The 17,431-nt window shown below is 33.8% G+C and overlaps 1 protein-coding gene across 1 annotated transcript; it reads left to right on the top strand.

Annotated features, from left to right (window-relative positions):
• The first annotated feature begins 4,187 nt into the window (after positions 1-4,187).
• Positions 4,188-4,769, top strand: LOC142225767 (uncharacterized). Its single transcript, XM_075295594.1, has one exon. It carries the CDS (start codon positions 4,188-4,190, stop codon positions 4,767-4,769), a length of 582 nt encoding a protein of 193 aa, XP_075151709.1.
• The last annotated feature ends 12,662 nt before the right edge of the window (positions 4,770-17,431 follow it).

Genomic DNA, 17,431 nt, shown 5'->3' with positions numbered 1-17,431 from the left:
AAAAATATCTTAGAATTGGTCCCTCTCATTAGATAGAGATTAGACACGCATTTGTTTACTTAGGATCGCCATAAAATCATTGTACTAGCTGATAAGAGCGCATGTGTGTGGCATCTTAATGTAACAAAATAGATAAGAAATAGCTGTGTGCGACGATCAGTTGGTCTAATGGACAGGCAATTTAGTTTGTAAGAGTATATAAGGAAGAATATGTTTGTAAATAAATTAGTATGAAAAGTATACTCATCTTGTTTGGTAATTTATCCAACAGGATCAAACAACCCTAATAGAAAGTACGGTATGAATTTTAATAATATCAATAATAATAATAATAATTATAGTAGCAATAGTAATGCACGTAATTTTAGCAATTTTAAATCAAGAGGAAATTATAGTAATATAAATAGGAATACAAATTATAGGAATAGAAACGTAAACTATATGGAAGAGCAAGGAGATTTTCAGGGAAACTTATTTGTACAGGAGATGCAAACACCAACATCTTCGGGGATGAATCAATAAAATCAATAAACGAAAAAAAAAAATATTTGCAATATCATTTGAGGAATTATATCTAATTGAATATATTGCATACAGATAGTCCACTTACATTTCTCATTGCAAGGAAGAATTCTTGCACAGATGTGAAGAGAATGCAAACGACTAATGCAATCTATCTGGCATCCCGAAAGAAATAGTTAAGTCCTTAGGTTCTACTAGAATAAGAATTGATATAAATGTCATTATATTAGAGCATGATATACAGCTCATATCAAATGACATCCCAATAAACACGGATGGTATTTTAGGAAGGGATTTTTTACTAGAGTATAGGTGTGATATAGATTAAGACAAGTATGTTTTAACATTTGAGCTGAACAACGAATTTATTACAATTCCTATTCATGATAGTTCTGTCAGGATAAATCGAGTATTTATACCAAAAAGAAACGAGGTAAGTATCCCATTTCAAATTACTTTGAAAGAGGGCGCGGTTATTTTAAATAGGGAGATACGACAGGGCGTATTCAATAGTCTCATTTAATGGAAACCAACACATGAAATTATTAAATGTTTCGAATCAGGATGTATCAATAGAAAATTTGAGAATAGAGACAGTAACACTTAGCAATTATGACGTTCTGTATACTCAACAGAATTTTGATAATGCTGAAAATCAACATTTTCAAAATTTGTTGCAGCAAATTAATCTAGATGGTTTGGGTGATGCTCAAAGGGCATAAATTATGTCCAAACAATTTTTATAAACAAACAATAATACATCAAGAATTATAGATTGCCACAAACGCATATCCAAGAAATAAACTCTCAAGTACAGAATCTTTTAGAAACTGGAATAATAGAACCATAATAGAACCCTTACAATGCGCCATTTTTGTTAGTTCCTAAAAAGGCCAAACTGACTTAAAGAAATGGAGATTAGTAGTTGATTTTAGACAGTTGAATGATAAGATAGTGAATGACAAATTTCCTTTAACCCGTTTAGACGACATCTTAGATAGACTTGGTAGAGCTAAATATTTTTCAACTCTAGACATGACAAGTCTAGACCAAACATTTTCAACACCTGATGGTCATTACCAGTATACTAGACTACCGTTTGGTTTCAAGATATCATCCAACAGTTATCAACGGATGCTTACAATAGCTTTATCTGGGTTGGAATCTGAAGCTTTTCTTTACGTAGATGATATAATTGTTTTTGGATGTAGTAGGCTTTCGAAATACAACTTAAAGCTTAATCCAGATAAATATTGTTTTTTGAAACCGGAAATGGTTTATCTAGGTCACTTGATAACTGCAAGTGGCATTAGACAAGACCCTTCGAAGCTATCACTAAGTACCCTTTGCCTAAAAATGCAGACGAAGTGAGAAGATTCGTAGCATTTTGCAACTACTATCGACGTTTCATTAAAGACTTTGTGAATATAACAGCGTGTTTGAATGCCTTAGTGAAGCAGAATACGAAATTCGAATGGACACAACAATGTCAGGAAGATTTCGAAACACTTAAGACTAAGTTAGTAACTCCACCGATTTTGCAATATCCAGATTTCGACAAACCGTTCATATTAACAACGAATTCATTTGATTAGGTGCTATATTGTTAGGTGCTATATTGTCTCAAGGTGAAGATAGGCCAATTTCTTACGCAAGCCGTACTCTCAATAAATATGAGAAGAACATACCCGTCATAGAGAATGAATTATTGGGGATTCACTGGGGAATTCAATTTTTCCATCCATATTTATATGGTAGAAAATTTAATGTGGTTACAGACCATCGTCCCCTAGCAAGAACCCCAGTATTAACTCGAATTAGACTAGAACTATCAGATAATGATTTTATATAAGAAAGGAACGAATAATACAAACGCGGATGCATTATCGCGTATAAAGCTAGGCTCCGATACATTAAAAACGATGATACCTCAGGAAATAGATGTAGTGTGACCATACACACTCTCCACTTCTTCCCCGTATTCTTCATTTACACATGCATTCCCATTAGCATACAGTACTCTATTTTCATCCACTTGCATTCTTGGTGCATTCATATTTTGTTTTTGTTGACGCAGGTCAGTCACACACTTGGTAGTGACTGAGTTGAATGCACTCAGTGGAGTTCCAATTAGATGTTGGTGGCATGTGACACTTTTCATTGGTTTAGAGTTTCCAGTTGGGATTGCATACATTGTTTTGTAAGTAGACCAACTGCATGAACTCAGAATTGAGTCAAATGACCACCAATAGGAATTAAGAAAGGCCTGCATCTCAAAGAAAGTAAAAGTATTGGTAAAATGTAGATCAATTTTTCATAGAAATATATGCATGTATAAGTGAACCCCATAGTTCTATACTCCATTTATTGAAATAATATTAGTACATTTTTCACTCAATAGTCAATAATTCTAAGTTCCAAATTTTGTATAAATTCATTACATTTTCGAAAATAAAATCAGAAAGATATTACACAGAGCCTAAACAACTGGCTTTTATTTTTCTCTTCGTTGAAGTGGCACTGTAGAGTGCCTGCAACAAAAATTAGCTGGTCTAGTGGCGCTCTTAAGCGCCGGCCAAAATTCGGGCAGGTAGGGATTTAGGAATCTCTGCATAAATCCTTTTTTTGTTTTTGTGTGAACACGTGCCTACCTCACGGCAAGTATCCTTTTTGTTCTTGGTGACCGTTTGCCTACACCACGGCAAACATTACATAGATGAAAAAGATAAGAAATCGCTGGTGGAATGAAAAAGAAAATCGCTCGAGGAATGAAAAAGAAAATGTGCACAAATAAAGAGGATAAGGAGGAAGAGATGTTTTCCCATAATGAGTCAGGCCAACTCAAAGTTTGGGAATGTACACCTATTAAAGATATTATACTCGCGAGAAGATTGAAATTTATTGTAGACAAGTCGACTAGGAAATTAAATATTAATTATGATCATTCTGTGAACGAATTGCGCAAAAGATGAAGTGATAATCCTTATTACTTAGGTAATCTTTGGGAGAAGCTATCATCTGAGTTAAGCAGAATGAATATTAAAACTTCGCACTATATATATATATATATATATATATATATATATATATATATATATATATATATATATATATATATATATATATATATATATATATATATATATATATATATATATATATATATATATATATATATATATATATATATATATATATATATATATATATATATATATATATATATATATATATATATATATATATATATATATATATATATATATATATATATATATATATATATATATATATATATATATATATATATATATATTCAGTTTAAGATTAGACTAAGTCGTAGCTAAGAGTAATTTCTCAATAAACTGGCAGTGTCTTACAATCACTCAAACTAAACGGTGTTTTACTAACAACGTACTTTGGTCCTTCGAAAATTTGAACCAAAAATAAAAAAACTGCATTGGTCTATACAGCAACAATTGGTACAGGACCTTAAAGTAAGAAGAAATAAAAGATTCGTTGGGGTTCAACGGGAAAAAAATAAAAAATAAAAATAAAGCGTTTTTCACGGCTAAAGACAGTGAAAACGGCGTGTTTCAAGGCCGAAACATTGAGATAAGGATAAAAAAGAAAAAAGTAAAAAAAAAAACGTGATCGAGGAAGCAATGGAAGCTTTACTAGAAATGTACAAAAAACAAGAGGCTTTTTTGGCTGCCTTAAGGCGATTTTTTGCTAGAAGAGGGAAGAGCCATCATATGTATTCTGACAACGGTACACATTTTTTGGGTGCAGCTAGAAGATTGGACAAAGAGTTTGCAACTGCAATAAGGAATAATTCAGAAGTGGTCAAGATATTGGCTGAGGATAAGATTAATTGGCATTTTATCCCGCCGGCAAGTCCACATTTTGGTGGATTGTGGGAGGCAGGCGTGAAATCCATGAAGCATCACCTCAAACGTGTTATTAGGGAGAACAAATTTACTTTCGAAGATATGAGTACATTGCTGGCACAGGTGGAAGGAGTATTGAATTCAAGGCCACTTTATGCTGTAACTGATGATATAGAGTCGGATGTACTGACGCCAGGCCATTTTCTTATTGGTCATGCATTAATCGATATACCTGAGCCGGAGAAAGAGGCAAATTTGACATCGCTTAATAGATGGAAGCTAGTCATCTGTCTTAAAAAGACAGTTTTGGAAGAAATGGAAAGAGGAGTACTTAACCACTTCGCACAATCGGTATAAATGGAATGAGCCCAACATGAAAGAAGGACAAATTGTGATTATTCGGAATGAAGAGACTAGCCCATCTAGATGGCCCATGGGAAAAGTGGTTGAGGTTCACCCAGGAAGCGATGGGATTGTGCGAGTGGCCTCAGTGAAGACGCAAACTGGAGTGATAAAACGTCCAGTGAAAAAACTCTGTCCGCTCAATACGGAGGAGAAGACGTCCCCAGCTATGAAAACGAGAATAAATTTTACGAGAGTAAAGGATGTTAAAAGGATATCTTGGATTAAACTTATTGACATAATAGTAATTCTATTCTTGTTGTCAATAGGAGGGGCAAAATCAATGTCGTCTAAGAATTTTAGTCAGATTCGAGAAATAGGAAATTACGATGGAATATATTTGGAGCCTTTGGGGAATATGAACGTCATATCGTCATCATGGAGTTTAGTGATCCATTACAATCTAGATCCCTTTTTTGGGGTCCTCGAGAAAGCAGCCGAAACTGTGGATTCGGCAAGGACGTGTATAAAATTTGATATATTCGAACAACAATGTGAAGAGGTCCTAAACAACATGCAGCGGCAAGTGGACGTTATGCAGGAAACGAATAGGTACTTGTTTAACCATGTTACCGCTAGGCCGAAGAGAGCTCCATTGGAGTTTATCGGGTCTTTACAACACGTGTTGTTTGGAACAATGGATGCTGACGATCGCCGTAATTTTGAAGATAATATGAAAAATCTTCTGGAAAACCAAAAGAATATGAAGTATCTTGTGGAGAAACAAACCAAAGTGGTGGAATCTACAGTAAATTTGCTGAAGACAACTACAGATGACGTGAATCTTAGTTTCGGGACGATAAAAATCCAATTAGAAAATATCATAGCAACCGTGAAGGCGTCATATTTCGTATACAGGGAGTCAGTCTGATTTTTTATGGTAACATCCCAATTACGTGATATGCTGCACGAGAATGAGAAGGTACAGTCCGAGCTGATAAAACTGCTCATCGACATTAACCATGGGAAGTTAAACTCAGCACTTATCACTCCTGGTCAATTAAGCAAGGAGTTAAGCCATATAAAGAACAACATACCTACCAAGTTGGGGCTACCTGGGAGTAAAGAAACACAATTTCAAACCATCTACAAACTACTGAAGGCGAAAGCAACATTAATTAATGGAAGACTGGTAATTGAGGCTGCGATACCATTGTTCGCTGTGCACGAGTCAAAGTTGTATGCAATCATTCCCTTGCCTATACGGAGAAACGGTACAACGGTGGTTGCAAGAATTTCCGACCCGTTCTTGGTGTATAACTTTGAACTGGATTCATTTCATTTAATGACGGAGGCTACGCTCACGCAGTGGATGCGAATGATGAATCATGTGAGCTTCCTCCCATTAAGCAGCGCAATATGGATTCTTGTGTATTTCACGAAATGCGAGCTGCTCCTTTTTGGGAAGAATTGAATACTCCGAATAAATGGATATATAAGATGTTCAGTGCATCTACAGGCCAGATATTATGCCACGGCTTAGAGCAGAAGATGCTGGAGTTACCGGCCCAAGGTGTGCTTTCTCTAGATTCTGGATGCATTCTTAGAGTTAAAGGAGTAACATTGCTATCTCCACATAAATTGGAAACAAACATCAACGTCGATCCACTGCCAATGCTGACAATGCAGATGAGCAACTCATCGTTTATTGCTAAGCTAGTTTTGAATCATACAGAGGAAATGGGAAGGTTGAGGCAGTCAATCGGAGAAATTCAGGATATTAAAATTAATTTAAAGGGTCTTCATTTTCACCATGCCTCGGGGCTCATAGCATTAATTATTGCTTTAATTCTAGTTTTAGGTGTAATCGTGTATATGATAAGATACTGTATTCTAGCGAAACAAATAGAAAATATCTTAAATGGCGGCCGGGAAAATGTTTAATAAGATCAAACAATGAAATCTCGTCATCAAAAGATATGCTGTCCAGATGATAAGTAATGTTTTGGGTTTCATCATTTTAGCGACATGTGTGTACCAGAGTAATTTCTCAATAAACTGGCAGTGTCTTACAACCACTCGAACTAAACGGTGTTTTACTAACAACGTACAGTAACACTACAAATAGATAATAAAGAAAAAATTGTACACAAAAATTTATTAAAAAATACCAAAGTTGATCTTGATATGTCTAATATGTAAAAATATCACTTAGCAAGCCACTTATATCTAGTATTACATATCAAAGAAAACTCTGTAAAGTAAAACACAAATTTGTAAACAAACCACTACAATACAAGACAATAAATATAATATTACAAAGATGTATCCAATTTGTTTTATGATATATCCAAATCGTGTACATTTATCTTAAGGGCGAGGGTGTAGTGTGACCAAACACACATTTCACTTCTTCCCCTTTATCTTCACTCACACATGCATTCCTATTAGCATACAGTACTCTGTTTTGATACACTTGCATTTTCAGTGCATTCATATTTTGTTTTGTTGACGCAGGTCAGTCACACACTTGGTAGTGACTGAGTTGAATGCACTCAGTAGAGTTGCAATTAGATGTTTGTGGCATGTGACACTTTTCATTGGTTTAGAGTTTCCAGTTGGGATTGCATACATTGTTTTGTATGTAGACCAAATACAAGAACTCAGAATTGAGTCAAATGACCACCAATAGGAATTAAGAAAGACCTGCATCTCAAAGAAAGTAAAAGTATTGGTAAAAGTAAAGATCGATTTTACATAGAAATATATGCATGTGTTAGTGAGCCCCATAGTTCTAAACTCCATTTGTTAAATATGTATTTGTATAGTTCCACTCAATAGTCAATAAGTCTATGTCCCAAAATTTGTATAAATTAAATGAATTTTCATAAAATCAGAGATATTTTGACGCAGAGCTTGTATAAACAGCTTTTCAATTCTCTCGGTTGAAGTGGCACTGCATAGTCCCTTCAACAAATTTAGCTGGTCTAGTTGCGCTCTTAAGCGCCAAAATTCGGGTAGGCAGGGATTTAGGACCTTGAATCTACACCTTTTTTTATTTTGTTTGAAACACCTGCCTTTCACACGGCAAACATTATAGTCCTTCAAACAGGATTGAGTTTCCCCCACACACTATAAGAAACTTAAACGATACAATTCTGCACACTTTTGTTCATTTGGGAACCCCGTTCAGTGTGCATGTTCTTAAAAGTTTAAATGTTCTTTACTAAGGGTTAAAGAACAATCAAATGTTGAAGGTTTGAGTGACTTACAGCCACCCAATGTGTAAGAAGTTGTTTTAATTTCTTTATATATGTGGACCTTCTAACCGGATCGAGTTTTCCCCCACCCGTGGTAAGCAATTCGAACGGTAAAAATATAATAAGCCTTTCGAACAGATTTGAGGCAAAAACTGCATAGGGTTGCAGAAGAGTCCTAATGTTTGATCACTTCTTCGTTGAGATAAAGGATATAATTATGAATTTGCTTTTAAAAAAACTGGAAGAACATATTATTATAAAATTCAATATCCCTATAATTGGTGAATACGTTAAATTTGGTGGTGACGATGAATGTGACTTCACAGAAAAAAATATCACCAAAATATTTCCAATTAAAAAGTTAATTGAATTTGAAATTTTTTTCAATTAATAAATTAATTGGTACAATTAACTTTTTAATCAAGATAGAAACATTAAGTTAATTAAGTCAATGATTGAAAATTTTAAAATTTTTAATTAAAAAGTTAATTGATACAATTAACTTTTAATCAAATTCGGAAGACTAAGTCAGTTTATGATGATGATGAACATTTTTTTAAATTTTTAATTAATTTTTTTTTTCAAACAATCAATTGTTAATCCAAATAAAAATTCTAAGCCAATTCAGAATTTAATTGAAAATAGTTACCTTTTTTAATTAATAAATTAATTGAGTTTTGCAATCAACATCAATTAAATTTTTAATTGAATCAATTAAAAAATTAATTGAAATATGGCAATGAAATCAATAAATTTTTTAATCAAGAATTTTTTCTATGCCCAATTAAAACTGTGATTGATACTATCATTTTCGTGATTGAAGACATTTCAATTAAAAAATTAATTGGATCAATTAATTTCGTGATTGAATCAGAAAAATTTTTTTTTGTGTGTTCAGTTTAGTGACACACAGAGCGAAAATGAACCTGCTCACAAAAGCAGATATCGTTGAGGATCTAATCAAAAATCAAATAATAGAAATTATGACAAAGATGTCTGAGTTTCACGAGAGAGATTTTGGATGGTCATTAATGAAAATAGTTCGAGCAGAGTTAAATATAAATAAATATTCTTTGGTAAAAGGATCCCGGTGGATAAGTACACCTGAAGATCTCCAAACGAAGCTGCTATGTGTAAAGGTGGAAAATAGCGATGCATATTGTTTTAAATGGGCAATTATATCACCCATGGACATTTCGGTTAAAAATCATATATATCCTGAAATGTGGAACCTATAAAATTAATGATATAAGACATAATAACACTGCAAACTGGTGTTGATTTTAACTTTAAAAATATGAGATTCCCAACACAACTGCGGGACAGAAAACTATTTGAAGAACAAAATGATGTGAGTGTGGAAGTATCTAGATAAGATGAAGATATGAATGAGATAGTGGAACCATATTATTAACGAAAAACAACAACATATTAATCTGATGCTACTGGAAGGAATAGAAGGTTTCCATTACATTTTATTAAAGATATAACCAGGTTGGTTATGAAACGAAAATAAATATAAAGGGTGATTTGTTAAGAGCTTGATAACTTTTTTTTTAAAAAAAACGCATAAAATTTGCAAAATCTCATCGGTTCTTTATTTGAAACGTTAGATTGGTCCATGACATTTACTTTTTGAAGATAATTTCATTTAAATGTTGACCGCGGCTGCGTCTTAGGTGGTCCATTCGGAAAGTCCAATTTTGGGCAACTTTTTCGAGCATTTCGGCCGGAATAGCCCGAATTTCTTCGGAAATGTTGTCTTCCAAAGCTGGAATAGTTGCTGGCTTATTTCTGTAGACTTTAGACTTGACGTAGCCCCACAAAAAATAGTCTAAAGGCGTCAAATCGCATGATCTTGGTGGCCAACTTACCGGTCCATTTCTTGAGATGAATTGTTCTCCGAAGTTTTCCCTCAAAATGGCCATAGAATCGCGAGCTGTGTGGCATGTAGCGCCATCTTGTTGAAACCACATGTCAACCAAGTTCAGTTCTTCCATTTTTGGCAACAAAAAGTTTGTTAGCATCGAACGATAGCGATCGCCATTCACCGTAACGTTGCGTCCAACAGCATCTTTGAAAAAATACGGTCCAATGATTCCACCAGCGTACAAACCACACCAAACAGTGCATTTTTCGGGATGCATGGGCAGTTCTTGAACGGCTTCTGGTTGCTCTTCACTCCAAATGCGGCAATTTTGCTTATTTACGTAGCCATTCAACCAGAAATGAGCCTCATCGCTGAACAAAATTTGTCGATAAAAAAGCGGATTTTCTGCCACTGATTTTGGTAATAAAATTCAATGATTTGCAAGCGTTGCTCGTTAGTAAGTCTATTCATGATGAAATGTCAAAGCATACTGAGCATCTTTCTCTTTGACACCATGTCTGAAATCCCACGTGATCTGTCAAATACTAATGCATGAAAATCCTAACCTCAAAAGAATCACCCTTTATATTTGATTTTACATTTGTAAATAATAAAAGACTTTTGAAAATTAAAGAATATAAGAGTTTTTTTTTGCAACACTTGTCTACAATATACTTCAAGCCATAAAACTCTACAAAAACATAAATCGGAGCGTGGAGGAGTTGTGACTGTCATGCCGATTGTTTGAATTTCTCAAACATCACTTGTCCTTAGTAAATATAATCAATTGTAACCATAGCGAGCTAATGCATTTTTGTTATCAATTCGTTGTTTATATGTTCCTATATTTAGTCTTATCTAGAGTTTAATGCATGGGATTTCCAGAGTAGAGATAAACAAATGAATTTTATGACACCCACAAAGACAAAATCACTTGAGAAAAGATCATTGTGATTTATATGGGTTTCTATTTGTATATGAGTTTGGAGATAAGTTGTTGTGAGGATAGGTTAAGAAATATTTTGTAAGATAGTATGTAAGAATGAAAAATTTTAAATAAATTGAGTGTGTTCATCAACCTCGACCAAAGCGGAGGCATTTTTATTCAGTACAAAGCTGTATTGGAGCTTACACATCGTGAACGACAAATAGATGTACCTTTTGTCATATATGAATGTATTTTACAAGGTATGGATGTAGATTTAAATTCAAACACCAGCAATGTTCAAAAACATATATCATGTGCTTATAATAATTTAAATATTCTAATGTTGCATGTAGGAGAAAATGCTTCAAAAAATTTATAGAAATATTAATTAAAGATATAAAAAATATACATGATTCACATTTAACAAGTAAAAAATGGAAAATTTCACTATAGAAAAAAATATGCTTTCCGAAAAATATTGCTATATTTGTAATAAACGTCTTAACAATGATAAAGTTCGCCAATATTGTCATCTTTCAGGAAGATATAGGGGTCCTGCACACAATTTGTGCAAGTTTAGACTCATTGGCAAATAATCTTGATGATGACCAGTTATATTCCATAAAATTAGAAGATAAGGTAATGTGAGAATAGGCTAAGAAATATTTTGTACGATAGCAAGTAAGAAAGAAATATTAAAAATAAAATGAATGTATTCATCAACCTCTAGTGAAGGGGTTGCATCTTTTTATTCACTCTGAATAATAAAGAATGTAGCTTGGAAGATTATAATTACGCTCTAAATGTTTACAATACTTTTAAATATGAATCCATGAAAGAGTATCTGGAACTATATTTAAAAGTTGACGTTTTATTGCTGAGAGATGTATATAAAGTGGACACTAGTCACTATTATACTACTCCAGGCTTGGCGTGGGACGCAATGCTAAAAAGTACTAATATAGCATTACAGCTTTTAGCAGATAACAGTTAAGTTAAGGGATTATGATGAGACAAAACCTTCATCATATACAATGAATTTTGATTTTAATAATTTGTATGACTGTGAAATGGTTTCGAAAAAAAATCTTTAAATTAATGAATAATGCGGTGTATGGAAAAACCATGTAAAATGTTAACACATTAATACTCAATGTAATTTGATATTTTTAATGGGGTTGATAGCCCCTTTCCGATTCTACTATCGGATGAAGAGCAGAGCCATGCAAAAGATGAAGTTGATGATACTGCTTCAGCGGGCGATGCTGCAGACTTTGCTCGAGTTACAACCGAAAAAAAACGTGGAGGAACACCAAAAAGGCGTCAAAGCAACTGAGATTCTAGGAGAATCTCTTAAAATGTCTTTCTTATATTTACAAGAAGAGTTTTCGTTTGAGAATCAAGATGACATAGTGACCCAAGAAGTGGAAAGAGGAGATGTTTTTGGAGAAACAGCAGACGCTACACGACATGGGCGCAAGAAGGAGAGCCCGACAATATGGAGAGATGGTGAATTACGTACCACTAAGGGCAGCACACAGGGTGAAGAAGATTCTAGAAAGCAAAAGATAGAAAGAAGAGTATCGCTCAGAATGGTGATGGCGTTCTACATTAGCAATAATCTGCAAGGAACGATCCATGAATAATTGGTTACATTTGTTTAATGCTGGAATAATAATAAGAAGAAAGACAATGCTGCATTGGCGCAGACGGAAGAAAGCGCCGAAAGATCCAGACCGATCGAATGTTTGATTATTTGATGTGTTACGCTATAAGAATTAGTGTTTGAAAATAAAGAATAAAAGATTGTTTGTTTTGCAAAACTTGTCTACAATATACTTCATGCCCTAACACACTACAAAAACAAAAATAAGAGTGTGGAGGACTGTCATGCCGATGGAGATTAGTAGGTGATTTCAGACAACTAAACGATACAATAGTGAATGGGTACTTATCCGTAGGCAGAAGTGTTATTAGCGGTCTACCTAAATACTATAAAACCATTGAAGCTGATAACACAGATATGAGTATGCTACACATGCGTATAGTAATAAAATCCTTGTGAAGGATTTATAATTAGAATGTGAAGTATTTTAGTATTGAACATGTAATATCACCGTTGGTTATATTCCGCCAATAATAGCAATGCCCTTAAGAACGATCATGAAGAACACTTTAGCCATTATCCACTGAGGATAATGTATGTTAAGCGCATTTGGTTGTTTAGGGTGGTCCCTGTTATATGTGCATTGTGTGTCGCTGCGGTTATGATCTTCTTTCCTAAGAAGATCATAATAAAACGCCGCGGCATCTGTATATTTAGGATATCGATAAGATTGTAGGCTTAGCATGGGGTAACCAAGACTAGATTTAAGATTTGTCAAAACCTTTGTGATAGCATAGATTCAAATAAAGAATTTAGTATGAAAAAACAACTCAACACGTTTGTTTCAATCACAAACATGTATATAAATCATTGTAAATATACCAATAAAATGAGTTTGAGGCGTGCACATCGTTTCCTTTTCTTCCTTCTCCTGTGTCTTTGATGTAGAACCAGGAGTGTGGTACAGAATATTTAAAAAATAAAGAGAAAATGAACTTTTTATTTGAGAAATTATGACGTCAGTATATTATTGTATGAAAATCCTCGAAAAATGTTAAATTATCCGGAAAAATTAGAACTTATAAAATTATATCATGATACGCCATGTGGAGTCAGCAAAACAATTGTTCAAAATAAATATCTTTTGAACATGAAGGCGATAATAACATCGCATAGAGCCAATAATAGAAATATCTTAGGATTGGTCCCTATCATTAAATAGGAGATTAGGGACGCATTTGTTTACTTAGGATCGCAAGAAACTCATTACACTAGCTGATAAGAGCGCATGTGTGGTGTGTGTGTACTTGGGATCTTAATGTAACAGATAAGAGATAGCTGTGTGCGACGATTAGTTGGTCTATTGCACAGGCAGTTTAGTTTGTAAGTGTATACAAGGAAGAATATTTTTGTAAATAAATTAGTATGAAAAGTATACTCATCTTGTTTGGTTATTAATCCAACACAATATTAAAATTAAAAATTATTAAAAATGAACTGAAATTGAAATTAATTATATCTATAGAAAATGTATATAAATTTGTAGAAGTAAAAATTAAGAGAAGTCAGAAATCACTAACAAATACAAATAGAACAGACCTCACTATAGGAGATATAGTTCTAATAAGAAAACAAATAGATGAAAAAATTAACATCCCTTCCATGGTGACAAAGTAGATAAGGGATATTTGTGTGCTACGATCAGTTGGTCTGATGCACATGCAGTTTAGTTTGTAAGTGTATATAAGAAAAAAAATTTGTGTAAATAAATCAGTATGAAAAGAATACTCGTCTTGTTTGGTTAATTATCCAAACAAAGGGATAACAAATATCAGAATTTAAGAATATTTAGATTGTAGTAGTTTAAGATTTAGTATATAAGGTTGAATATTTTTACAATAATTAAGAAGTATACAAAACTCAAGAAGCAACACTTTATATTTTCTGTAATATGTTTTAGCATAAATCAGTTTCTTATAAGCACTCAACGAGTAAAGAATTCCATTTTACATTGTGGTCCTTCGAACCGAATCGAGTTTTCCCCTAACCACGGTAAGAAACTTGAAAAATATAAAAATATAATCAGCCTTTCGAATGGGTCTGAGGCAAGTTTTGCACAGGGTGCAGAAATGGAATTCACTCTCAAAATTGGAATTCCTACACAATTGCGTTCATTTTTTAACCACGTGCTGGGCGCAGGTGAATCTGATAAACAGTATAACTTTTCTTAACTAAAACTTAAAAAACAACAAAAGTTATTAGAAGATTAGATTGCTTGCATCAATGAAAAGTGTACTGGAACAGAAATGAGAGTGGAAAGGAGGTGCCAGTGGCAAGTCGGGAGACTTAGGTTAGGTTATTTGAGTCCTATTATTTGAGTCCGAAATGAGAGTGGAGAGGAGGTGCCAGTGGCAAGTCGGGAGACTTGAAGATAGATTGTGTGAAAGTCAACGTGGATTGGACAATTTTTCCGGAAGAGCAAACCCCGAGAGAAGCGACCGTGGTGCGCTAATCAGTCTACAATGGATGACTATGATGACATCAATCCTATTATTTGAGTCTATAGGAATAGATCCAAAAGAGGTCCTTGATGAAGAACGTAAAACTACGCAAACTGAAGTGGATAGTACTACTTCTGACGGTACTGCTGGTATGCAAGCCGAAAGAGATGCATATGCTGAAGAGGCTGCTTCAATTGAATAAAAAGGCGTCAAAGCAATTGAGATTCTGGGTGAATTTCTTACTATTTTTTACTTATCTTTGCAGGAAGAAGATTTGGTCTCTGAGAGTCAATATGACATGGAGACTCAAGAAGTGGAAAAACGAGATGTTGTTGGAGAAACAGTAGCGGGCACACGACATAGGGTCAAGAAGGAGTGTCAAACATTATGCAAAGGTAATCAATTACCCAGGGTTTGTGTGTTCTAATACATACATGATCAACAAGGAGCATTCCACTGATGATGGGTTCATTTTAGTGTATGCTGGAATAAAAAAAATGGAATACAATGCTGCCTTGGCGCAGAAAGTCCCGAAAGATCCAACTCGGTCACATGCGCATATGATAATTTGTATAAGTTTAACTAGGGTTTAAAAATTTTATACTCTGATTAGCTTAAGAAGAATTTGATATGTTTTTTTTTACACTTTTATGAGTTATTCGCCGCTCACAGAATGTTTAGATTTCTAAACAAGTGCTATCTGAGATATATGTATTTAGGTTAGATAAGGTTTATGATTGGCAATTAAAATAACATTAAGAACGCATTACATATGCTGCCGAGGTTGATAACGCAGTAATGTGCTGCACATGCGTGGCCATAAAATCTTATTTAAGGGGTAACAAATACCAGATAGTGTATAAGCTTATCTTTACTTCTTAGGAACATTTAGATTGTAGATAATTTTAGATTTAGTATATAACGTTCAATATTTTTTAAAATAAATCCGTGTCCTATAAGCACACAACGAGTATATATTGGATTTTTTTTTCATTCACATACAGTTTGTTTTAAGATAGATGTTCAAAATAAATATCTTTTGAACATGAATGCGATAACGCCGACAATAGAAATATCTTAGAATTTGTCCCTATCATTAGATAGAGATTAGAGACGCATTTGTTTACTTAGGATCGCCATAAAATCATTGTACTAGCTGATAAGAGCGCATGTGTGTGGGATCTTAATGTAACAAAATAGATAAGAGATAGCTGTGTGCGACGATCAGTTGATCTAATGCACAGGCAGTTTAGTTTGTAAGAGTATATAAGGAAGAATATTTTTGTAAATAAATTAGTATGAAAAGTATACTCATCTTGTTTGGTAATTAACCCAACATTTGGTCCTTCGAGCCGGATATTGGTTGATAGAAAACTGAGTTTTCCCCCACCAGAGGTAAGAAACTCAGTTAAACCAACAATTTCCTCTGATATAAAATATATCAGGGAAGAAGCGTCCCCGTGGCTTAAACAACGGGAAAGAAAAATTAACTTTCCTCTGAGAAAAAGATCAGGGAAGGAATGTAAAAATAAAAAATAACAGCCAAAGGGGCTCAAATAAAAAGATAACAGCCAAAGGGGCTCAAATAAAAAATAACAGCCAAAGGGGCTACAGTAAAGCAAAATAAAAGCCAAAGGGGCTATAGCGAATTAAAAAAGCGTATGTCGCGGCTTAGACAGCGACAAAATCAAAAAATATTAAATAAGATTTTAATATAAAAACACCTACTTAAAATAAATATATTTAGTGGGAAAAGCGTAATTCGTGGCTTTAACAACGAATGAAAAACAATCAACACAAATAATTTAAAAAACAACATTCTCCATACCAACCAAAAGAACAAAGATGGACTTTGTGATGAGGAGGGAGAGAATAAAATATCTTATTCGTAAGGTATTAACAACAATCATTGTACTAGCTGATAAGAGCGCATGTGTGTGGGATCTTAATGTAACAAAATAGATAAGAGATAGCTGTGTGCGACGATCAGTTGATCTAATGCACAGGCAGTTTAGTTTGTAAGAGTATATAAGGAAGAATATTTTTGTAAATAAATTAGTATGAAAAGTATACTCATCTTGTTTGGTAATTAACCCAACATTTGGTCCTTCGAGCCGTTGATATAAAACTGAGTTTTTCCCCACCAGAGGTAAGAAACTCAGTTAAACCAAAAATTTCCTCTGATATAAAATATATCAGGGAAGAAGCGTCCCCGTGGCTTAAACAACGGGAAAGAAAAATTAACTTTCCTCTGAGAAAAAGATCAGGGAAGGAAAGTAAAAATAAAAAATAACAGCCAAAGGGGCTCAAATAAAAAGATAACAGCCAAAGGGGCTCAAATAAAAATAACAGCCAAAGGGGCTACAGTAAAGCAAAATAAAAGCCAAAGGGGCTATAGCGAATTAAAAAAGCGTATGTCGCGGCTTAGACAGCGACAAAATCAAAAAATATTAAATAAGATTTTAATATAAAAACACCTACTTAAAATAAATATATTTAGTGGGAAAAGCGT

The sequence above is a fragment of the Haematobia irritans genome, chromosome 1 (genome assembly GCF_050003625.1).
Source record: "Haematobia irritans isolate KBUSLIRL chromosome 1, ASM5000362v1, whole genome shotgun sequence".
NCBI lineage: Eukaryota > Metazoa > Arthropoda > Insecta > Diptera > Muscidae > Haematobia > Haematobia irritans.
The sequence above is the reverse complement of the archived record's forward strand: the minus strand, read 5'-3'. Positions and strand labels throughout refer to the sequence as shown.

Coding starts and splice junctions, on each gene's coding strand:
- LOC142225767 (XM_075295594.1), top strand. CDS start 4,188: ATGGAAGCTTTACTAGAAATGTACAAAAAACAAGAGGCTTTTTTGGCT.